The sequence below is a fragment of the Perissodus microlepis genome, chromosome 18, assembly GCF_051167445.1.
Source record: "Perissodus microlepis isolate ML-2025 ecotype Zambia chromosome 18, ASM5116744v1, whole genome shotgun sequence".
Taxonomy (NCBI): Eukaryota; Metazoa; Chordata; class Actinopteri; order Cichliformes; family Cichlidae; genus Perissodus; species Perissodus microlepis.
In genome coordinates this window covers 21,212,470-21,223,463 of record NC_140478.1, presented here as the reverse complement: position 1 = coordinate 21,223,463, position 10,994 = coordinate 21,212,470, and the positions used below count along the sequence as shown (strand labels likewise).

Sequence of the window (10,994 nt, the reverse complement as noted above, 5' to 3'; positions counted from 1 at the left end):
TTTTGTTGTTTATCAAGGTGGTACTGGGAAGAAAACTTTACTTGGGATTGGAGGAGATGTTGTGGTGAAGTTGTGTGAAACTCTGCCAGCTGAGCAAAACTACAAAGGTTTTGCTGATAACTTCTTCTCCTCAGCCCCACTTGTGCTCACACTTCTTCAGCGACAGATCTACTTTGTAGGAACACTTCGTGGAAATCGCTTAGCAGGTTGTCAGCTTGAAGATGAAAAAAGTCTTGCCCAGAGAGGCAGAGGATCTGTTGATGCCAGGGTGAATAAGGAGGAGAGCATGGTTATTGTGAAGTGGTATGACAACAAATCTGTTACCCTCATCTCATCCTATTGTTCAACTGAGCCTCAAGATACAGTCCGTCGCTGGAGCAAATCGGGCAAGGCATTTGTTGAGGTCAAAAGGCCACACATTGTGAAGGAGTACAACACATTCATGGGGGGTATTGACCTGCTTGATGCCTGCATTGCAAGGTACAAGTACCACATGAAGTCACGGAGGTGGTATCTGTACCTGTTCTGGCAAACCATCATGCTCGGTGTTGTCAACGCATGGTTGATTTACCGTCGTGACTGCAAGCTACTTGGTGTCCAAAAGCCACTGAAACAAAGAAGCTTCCAGGCAGAAGTTGCCACAAGCCTGATCCTTTGGAAATCACACAGGGGGCGCCCATCACAGAACATCTCATCACCACCTCCACCACCCAAGAGAGTTCGTGTTGGAGTTCCAGAGGATGTCCGGACTGATGAGGTTGCACATTGGCCTGTAAAATGTGAAAAGCGAGGTCGGTGCAAAAATTGCAAGGTGAATGCAACTACCACCCTCTGTGAAAAATGTGATGTACGTCTTTGTTTCACAGAGGAAAGAAATTGCTTCAAAAGTTACCATTACCAAAGGTAAACTTCTAACAACTGCAATTTAAAAAAAAGCCATTTGAGCAAGTTATTGACTTTATGTAACATTCTTTTCTATTTTGGCACAATGTTTTTATATGCTCATGTTTTTAGTTCATTACACCTCTCTAATGTTAATGTTTTTTCAGTGACATTTTCAATTGTACCTCCAACATTGGGCTGATTTATATGATTTTTTTTCCAAGAAGCTTGTTGAAGTAAACCAAGAAGTGTTACCATCATTATCCATGTTAAGAATTTGAAAATAAAAAGGAAATTCTGTTTTTAAAAGCAAGAAAGTGTTTACAGAATTACTTTCTAAATATGGAACAAATGTACCTTGTATGCCCAATGTGACGCATATGTGACATTTCAGATCTGGGGCAGTGGGTGGAGCTATTACAAAAAAAACTTCAGAAATGTGTTATATATGATTCATTTGATATAACTTACAACCCCCGTAATTTTCATGAAAGTAGAAATAGGTCTGGGTTCTTAAGGGTTAATGTGTTTTTTATATATTTGTTGTTGGCTTTCACTATATGTTGATAATCACGCAGTGTTTACTATGATTTGCAAAGGGCCAGCAGCAGAGTTGGAGTGGTGTTTGCCCCAGCATCTGAATAAACGGCGCGGTCCGAGCCACAAATTGAACGCCTGTGTCCGACTGGTCTCTCTACTGTGCACCCCAATCCAACACAAACTTACACAACGCAGAGTCCGGGGTGTAGGGAGGCCCCTGCACTGGTCGGGTTACATTTACATAACCAAAACTCAGTAATTTTGGCTGAATTGAAGGTTCATTTCATGCATCTATTTAACTATTATTAAACATTGTTAGTGGGTTTTAATGGCACTGAAAACACACTTTTATCCTGGTGTTTTTTGTTCTTTTTTGTTTGATTTGTTTTGTTTTTCTTTTCTCACCTTTCTGCCTCATACGGATCCAAACCGGTTACCTTGGATTTCTCTGTTTTTCATCCAATAAGAAGAATTGCCTCAATAATTCAACGTAATGACGTAGAAGATAAACGGTGGAAAATAGCACACTGTGGCTGTGTCTCAGTTCAGGGGCTGCATCTTTCAGAGGCCACATTTCAAGGCCGATTATGTCACAGAAAGGCGACGAAGGCTGTCCCAATTCGAACGCTGCTCCAAATGTGGCCGACAAATGCTTCCTTCATTTCGCTGCATTTGAAGGATGGGTCGGGTGTATCCTTCGTGGTCCAACCTATCCCAGAATTTTCTGGGATAGGTTTTTCCCATATTTTTAGGTGAGAATGTAGCTGTGTAAACTTCAAACGTCTGCTCAGTTTATCGAGACATCACATATTTGCAAAAGTGCTCTGACGTTTTCGGAGACGTCTGTTACCCACCAACTCGATAGCTGACCGGGTGGTCAAGGTTCAATAGAGCCGGCTAACACCGGACTCCCGGCACATCGTTTTCAGACCCCGCGGGGTCTCTTGCTACTCAGGTTAAAGATGATATATAAGTCACTAAGATAACTTTAAAATTTTATTGTTTGGCTTTTTTCAGTGTTTTATTTGTTCCTGGGTGAATTGGTTTGGCTGAGATTAAAGTTACAGTTTTTATACAGCTGAATAAACATCAAACAGAAAACTGATTAAACAAAAGTGTGAGATGGTTGAGAATTTACTCCAGTGTCCTCTTATATTTTAGATAACAAGGAGCAGACGGCTGGGTTTATTAAACTCCACCGAGACAGCGGTGATGCAAATCTGAAGGCTAGACCGTCCCATTTCAGAGGTTCACATTTACAGCCTTCTCGGTCTTTGGAGGACCCGGCCTTCGCGGTCTATGTGGGCCGGGTCCTCCAAAGGATGCAACTCCTGAATTGAGACACAGCTAATATGTCTGGGTGCCCAGGATTTCTTCCTCCATAAAGTAATCTAGCAAATCACCAAGTGGTAATCAGTGGACAGCTCAACACTAAGCTCGTGAGTTTTGAAAACCTACCTGTTACGACGACAGGGTAATTTGCTTGTATATCTAACAAAATTTTAGCAAACTAAAAAGTCTAAGTTGTATGAATTTATTAGGAATCATTTTTAATGAAATTAGGATATGAAAATAACCACAATATACCATGTGAGGAAAATATCTCAATTTGAAAATTTGAACCATGGGGAAAAAAACATGGAAATAAAATCTGTAGCTTTGTGCTAGTTTAATTTTAGTATGTTTGTCTCCTGTTTTAAATGTCATTAACCCATATCAGTTTGATGATCTGTGTTTGATGTTATGTTTTTGCATTTATGTGTATTAATATCATGTTTACATATTTTCAGCAAGAAATACTTTCCTTCCAAAAGAATACTGGGGTTTCTGCCTTTTTATTTATTCTAATTTTAGATACCCTCATGCTTTACACAAAAAAACAGAACAAAAGTTACATTTCTTTTTGAGTCTGTTTCAGTTAGTAAAAAAATATATAAAATAAACATAGATTTTATTGTTTATTTTCAGTGTAAAGAAAAAAGAGGCTGTTGCTCAAGTCACCATATGGGTTTTGTATAGCTGGCACAATAGACAGTTATTTCCCAGGATTATTTTGATGAAGCTTCATTTTTCATGTGAAAAATTGTTGCACAAGATAATTTAAACCTTTTTTTCATGATGTCATTTTTGGGTTTTTTGTGTAATCTCTGACTTAGTGGGAAACAAAAACAGGAACTAATGAATTTCAAAAGAACATCCATTTCACAGCATTTTCACAACAGTAAAATTCAACGGAAGACTTGACAGTTGTTGTTTGGAGTAAGTTGCTGTGTCTGTTTTCTGAAATTTGGTACTTTATTAGTCCTTTTGGTGTGATATATGTGAAAGATCCACAACAGACCCAAACGCATTTTCATGCTTTTCAGCCTACACTTTTACTTATGGCTGAAGCTTTTCAGCTCACCGTCGACCACATACCAACAACAACCACAACAGGACCTAGTTCGGTCTATTGGTGTGTGTGTTGACGCCGCTCACCTCCCCCACAGCTGCACCGCACACAAAGCTCTGCCACAATATAATATACAAAATAGAACCAAAATCAACAGTTTCTGTCATTTTAGAGAAAACTGCTCAATCATTGTGTTCAATTGTGTTTTAATTTCATATTTACCAGAAAATTCAAAATGGCAAACTTCACATCCACTGATGACAAAGTGAGTGATCATGCTGTATACATTTGTTATGCAAAGTTTTGCAAGGTTTTGCTAAGCCTTGCAAAACCGTCTTGAGGGTGGCGGTTTTGCTAAGCCTTGCAAAACCGTCTTGAGGGTGGCAGAGAGGTACAGGATTATAGCTCTGCTTTTATTGTCACATCACATGTTCTGGTACACTGGTACAGCACATATGAGTGAAATGCTTGTGTGCAAGCTTCACAAGCAACAGAGGTGTGATACAATAAACATAAGACACAACTAAATGTAAGAGCAGGAATGTCAGAATTTTAAGAATAAATATATGTACAAATATAAGAATGTATGCACATTACTAGATATTTATACTAATTATATATATACAAATAAAATAAAATATACAGAGGTCAGCAGTTGAATATTGTGCAAAAGAAATTGCATAGATGTACATATGGAGTGCATAATGTCAAAGTTGCCTGATGGAAAAAGCTGTCTCTCAGTCTGCTGGTTCGGGACCGGATACTGCAGTACCTCCTGGCTGACGGAAATAGTTTGAACAGTTTATGGCTGGGGTGACTGGAGTCTCCCTGCTTTCCTCAGGCACCGCTTTTTGTAGATGTCCTGGAGGGAGGGAAGCTCACCTCCAATTATCCGTTCAGAGTACCGCACCACTCTCTGGAGGGTGGTGCAACACTCTATTATTGCAGCCTTTTTCATTTGCTGGGGGCCATACCATATTTGGCTTTTAATCACCTCTTTCTATATACCCAAAGATTGTAAGGCACAGGAATACTTGCATATCGCTTACAATATTTGTGAAAAACGTACGTATTCTCATTGCTGGGTAAAACCTCTGATGTGTATGCTCTCGCAGAAGTTGTGAAAGCATCTGTTGAATCTTTTGCGCAGTGAAAATGTCTGCAGGAAGAACAGAGAGACAGACACTGGTCAGACTGTAGATTTCACTGCACAGAGATCTGCTGTTCAGTTGGAATTACACAACCTTCCATTAAACAGCCACTTGTTAAATTAAATGTTGATTCAGTCTGTAAATACTTTCATACAATACATTTTGTATTTATTTAATGTCACATCTTTTGCATAATCGCTTGAAGTCATCCAAATCTATTTTTCACTTTTTAATGCTTCAAATCAAAGTTTTGTACAGCTAAAGATGTGCATTTTAATGTTGCACTACTGTTCCTGGAGATAATAAAATGCTGTCAAAATCCTATGAAGCTGTTTTTATTTTTCTCTTCTCTTTGAAATCTGTGACATGTGACTTTAGGTTAGACTGAAAAATATTCCATTGTCATCGGTCACCGAGGAAAAACATTGAGTAATATCTAGAGTGAAATGGACTCCACACACAAGCATTTGTTGTCACAGGATCACAGCAGACTCATTTCATATTTGATGCCATTTGACACGGCCCACTTAATTAAAATTGCATTTAATCTTCTGATTTTTATCGCTATACTTCTTTTTACATTTCATTTATTTATTTTTACAACTGTGTATATATTTGTACCAAATGCATTTATTTAATTCGTTGAGTTACATGAACTTGACCACATCAGTGATGTGATCGTGACACCAGCTTCGGCTCCGCCCACTGAGGAGGACACCATATTTTTTTGAGGTCTCTGCAGACAAATATGAAGGCTGAACCACGGTAACATAATAATGCAAACACATGGCAGTGAAGATCGCTAAGGTGGTGTACAGTACAGTACAACACAGGGGAGCATGATTGCAGAAATAAGGGTGCAAAAGCAACCTAAAAACTAGATAACCAAACTAAAACCTGACATTACAAAGAATAGGTGTAGAGGAATTACAGCTATAATAAGAAGCAAAACCTGGAACACAAACAAGTGTGACCAGAATCAGAGTCTTGGTGAAAAAAGGGGTGAGTGTTAAATCGACGCTCTTGAATTACCGGTCAATCTACGTCCCTACGCTCACCTATGCTCATGAGCTTTGGGTAGTGACTGAAGCCAAGTCAAGTCAAGTCAAGTTGCCCTGCAGCGAAATGGGCAACTTGCCCCCCCCCCAATAATCCATAGTATTATGGAAAAACACTGAAATGTAAAATACAATGGGCAAGTCGAGGAGGGGGAAAAAAGATACCTCTACTAGTTTTTTTGTTTTCTGAGAACAGAAAACAAAAAAAACTCCTCTGCACAAAGAGCACATAAATGTCCACATCACAACATCATGAAGCACGTGACAAGCAACAGGAGTGGGTAAGGGGTGAGAAGCCGATGCAGACACAGCCATCCTGCCCTGCAGCTATTTTTCCAGTGCTAGGCCCAGACCCGCCGTCCGACTTAGCCTTGGACATAAGCGTACGAGGGCGTTTGGAACGAAGAGTCTAAACACAGTTTGTTATTTGTTGTCCTACAAGGTACTGCAAAGGTGTAACAGAAAAAAACAGATCAAGAGTGTGAGGCTTCTTTTTAACAACAGTGATGTGTAACATGTTTTGTTTCATCAAGTTTTCTTCCTCCACTTATCTGCATACTGATCAAGAGCCTTTTCCTGTTGTTCAAGTTTACCAATTTTAGTATGTTCTTCTACTTTTTATGCTCTACAAAGAATTAGAGATATCATACATTTACATCATTTTGATTATCTGTGTTTGTTTTTGTCAATGGAAAATTGTACTTAGTAGTCAGTATAAGCTTTTAATGATATAAGTTTACATGTGATAGAATACTGCATGATGACCTTTTTCTTACTTAGAACTGATTGCTCTTTATAAAACTTGATATTTTTATCTGAATCTTCCCACAGCGATAGTAAGAAGCTGAACAAGCAGTTCTGAACTCTTACCAGGAAAAAGAGCTGCTTCCCACATTCCACACACACACACACACACACACACACACAATCACATACGCACATGCTCACGTACCAACATTCCACTGAACAAATGTATTCATTATTGTATTACTTTTCTTGTGTATAAATAAAGACAAGTGCAAGAACAGAGCGCTGATCACAGGGCCCCCACTCTCGTGTGAGCGCTCTGTGACTGCCCTTACAAGTAAAATCTGCAGCGTGTGTGTGTCTTCACTCTCTGACTCTCAGCTGAAGAAGTGTCTTTTAGAATAAATCTCTTGACAGTTTTATATGTATTCATATTATGTCTACATTTTTTTCCAGCAAGAAATAGTTTCTTCCTAACAGTACTAGGGTTTCTGCTTCTTTTCTAATTTTTTTATCAGCAGTATCCTCATGCTTAAAAAAACACAAAACAGAACAAAAGTTTTTTTAGTCTGTTTCAATTACACAGCTAAAACAAATGAAGTAAAATAAACATGTGTTTTATTGTTCATTTTCAGTGTATAGAAAAAGAAGAGGTTGCTCACGTCGTGATGTGGTTTTTGGTAGGGCGGCACTCTAGCTCAAGAACACAACAAACTTTAAGATATCTCAGGAACGTCACAGGTTTTTCACCACAGTGCAATTCAGCAGAAGACCTGAGTTTGAGGTAAGATCAGAGAAATGCAATATGGATGTAGGCAGTTATTTGTCAGGTTTAAATTTGGTGACATTTTTTTTCATGATGTAGTTTTTGTTAAGGCAGAATCTCTGAATTAATGTGAAACAAAAGGAGTTTTCCTTTTCAAGAGAACACCCTACAGCTTTTACACAACAGTAAAATTCAGCGGAAGACTTGAAAGTTGATGTTTGTGGTAAGTTGCTGTTTTTTTCTGAAATTCGGTACTTTAATCCCTTTGGTTTTATCTGTTATACAAAAACTAGAAACAAAACCAAATCAACAGTTCCTGTCATTTTAGAGAAAACTGCTGAGTCATTGTGTTTAGTTGCATTTTATTTTGTATGTATGTTTTATTTTTTTCCAGAAAACTGAAAATGGCAAACGTCACATCTGGACTGAGTAATGATGCTGAATACATGTGTGATACTAATGTTCCCACCATCACTGGTCCCCTTTTCATCTTGATCTTCATCCTCAGTATCATAGGCAACAGCCTCCTCTTATGTGTTGTCTTCATCTACGAAAATCTGAAAAGTATTACAAATATTTTCATCCTGAACCTGGCCTGCTCTGATTTGATCTTCACCATCACACTTCCATTCTGGGCTGTTGATCACCTACACCACTGGGTCTTTGGGGACTTTGTCTGCAAATTCGTGACTGCTGCATTCTTTGTTGGTTTGTACAGCAGTGTCATTCTGCTGACTGCCATGACAGTGGATCGTTTCATTACTGTGGTACTGCACAACTGGCCGATCAGCCATGCCAGAGTGAAGAGGTGTGCAATTGGTGCCTGTATAGCTGCCTGGGTCATCAGCATCTTAGCGTCCCTGAGTGATGCAATGAAAGTAAAGGTTGAAATCTGGGATGGTAAAAACTATTGCAATGATGAACCTGAAGACAAGCTTGGACATTATCTCCAAGTGTCACTGCTATTCTTCCTCCCATTTGCCATCATTATTTTCTGCTACTCTGCCATCCTCAAGACAGTTTTGCAAGGTTTAAACAGAAGGAAGTTCAGGACTGTGGCTGTGCTGTTGTGTATTGTTGCAGCCTTTTTCATTTGCTGGGGGCCATACCATATTATGCTTTTAATCAAGTCCCACTGTGCAAAAGGTATCACATCACATCAGCAACATGTGAAAGGTACACAGACTTGTATACAAATACTCAATACCCTTGAAAAGTACCCCCTTATCTCACAATGTTGCCCTGAGGCAACGGAAAGAAAAACTGAATGTCTGAATGTACAAAAGAAATTTTTTTAATAAAACCTTACAAAAAACCCTTTCTATATCTTTTATATCTTACTCTCAAACATATTTTTTCTTAGAGTTTATCTCATTTTTAATATGATTACTACGGCAAATATTCTTAACTTTCTTCTCACACAATATGGTCCTGTGACCATTTGTCAGAAAAAGATTCAAACACTCCTATTGGTTGGCATAATTTAAATTTACATTTGCTGGGAATGAGGCTTAAAAACATTTTCTGTTGCCCAGGATCAACACTGTACTCTACAGGGCTAAGATTACTGACCCAGTATTGTTTGAAAAAAATGTATGTAAAAAAAGCAAATCCAATGTTGATATTATAATCCCTTCAGCTATATATATATATATATATATATATATATATATATATATATATATATATATATATATATGTATGTGTGTGTGTGTGTGTGTGTGTGTGTGTAGTGAAAGACTCTGCAGTTTGATGTAGAAGTATTTATCTTTTTGTCCTACCCCCTTGGCACATAGTGCTTGACAATATGGAAAAACAAACAAGTGGTTTGCAGGTGGGCACATGACATAGGGTGGAAAAGTGAGAGCAACTGGCTTCTCTGTGCTTAGATTATAATAATGTAGCTGTGTGTCTGTATGTGTGTGCAGGTCAAACTGACTCAATCAATGAGGCAAGGCAACACTAAAAATGGATAAATGGATTAGTTAGAAAAACAACACCCAGTATATTTCCTGTTAAAACTCAGTGAGGTGTAACAGTATAGAAATATAACTGCAAAAACCCTAAAATGATAAAGTGCATAGTGTAAGGCTGTTTTGAGAGCAACTGTTGCAAAGCCACATACTAGCTAATCAGATATCAGTCCTGTTGTTCAGGAAAATGTGGTTGCATTTAATACAGAGAAAGGATTGGTTGTAATCTGTGAGACATGCGGACTAAATATTGAATTGACGACCCACATCCAGACAACGACAAGTGGAGTGTGGTGAAATTAAAGCAAGCTCTTAATTTCCAGGCTGTTGAAATCCAAAAAGGCAAAACACATAATCCAAAAAAGGTGAAACTGAAACTACTGTATTGGGGAAGGCTTCAGGACCCAGGGGATCAACGGGAAGATATAAAAGAGGAAGTAGAATCAGATGCTCTTATTCTCTGATGTGTGGCTCTAGACAGTTGTGGTTTTGGAATGCTGGGAAGTTTTTGAGTGTGAAGAACATGAGATCTGGTCCCTGGGCCCTTAGAACATGAGGAGATCTGGTTGCCATTTAAGCACTTTATGATCATACTGCCCTTTATCAAAGATTCAAGGTGTAGACTTAATGTTTTTTAATGAAGTTTGTTGAAATGTATTGGTGATGTCTATTGTATTCATTAATCATGTGGTTTGGCAAGCAGAGGAGTCAGTTGGAGTTGACCTTTGACCTTTGAATATAACATGAAAAAAAAATATTGTCAGGTAACACTGTATCGTCTCCTGCAGGACGGGCTGCACATGTGTCACCATTTTTCTTTTCTCCTGTTGTCGATCTTACACCCTAGTTTGTTTTAGGGAAAGGGCCGTATTTTAAAAAGGATTATTTTATGCTTGGGTTTGTGTTCATGTCAACTGGGCTAGGGGCAATATTGTTTGGGCAATGTGCAATCCCTAAGTAGGGCGCTAACAACTCATAGGAATCTTCCCTTGTAATTGTTTATGATGAAATTACTTGTTGTGTCTAGTATAATTTAGTTGCAGTGGTATCAATTATTTTCTCACGGAAGCACATAGTGCATGTAATAAGTGTCCCTGTGGTATCGTATTTACTTGGAGTGGATTTAGTTAAAAACAGCACCTGTGTGGGTTGTAAGGTTGTTAGTGGTCAAATTGTATTGCGAACCCTAATACAATTGTATAAAGATTTGCTGAAACTGACCTATTGTGTTATTTATTCTTGACTCGTCCCTGGACGATCTTTTGACTTGAAGTTTGTATAAGTGGGATTGTAGTGATTGACCCAACACAACTTTGAGGAGTGTTTATTGCAAATCACACAAAATGCTTAGTTGACTGGTTTGGTACCCAGTTCAGATTTTCAGATGGTCTCCAGCACACACACACACAAGCTGTGTGTTAGTGGAAGCTGCCCTGGCATCCCTGTGTGAAGATGTTGCTGCTGCATTTGCAAAGGAGAGAATGT

General features: G+C 38.6%; 1 protein-coding gene across 1 annotated transcript; it reads left to right on the top strand.

Annotated features, from left to right (window-relative positions):
- Window positions 1-7,193: 7,193 nt before the first annotated feature.
- LOC146367805 (chemokine XC receptor 1-like) lies at window positions 7,194-10,058 on the top strand. Its single transcript, XM_084912696.1, has 3 exons — window positions 7,194-7,759; window positions 7,931-8,813; window positions 9,987-10,058. The coding sequence occupies exons 2-3, from the start codon at window positions 7,941-7,943 to the stop codon at window positions 10,056-10,058; spliced, it is 945 nt and encodes a 314-aa protein (XP_084768822.1). The 5' UTR covers window positions 7,194-7,759; window positions 7,931-7,940.
- The last annotated feature ends 936 nt before the right edge of the window (window positions 10,059-10,994 follow it).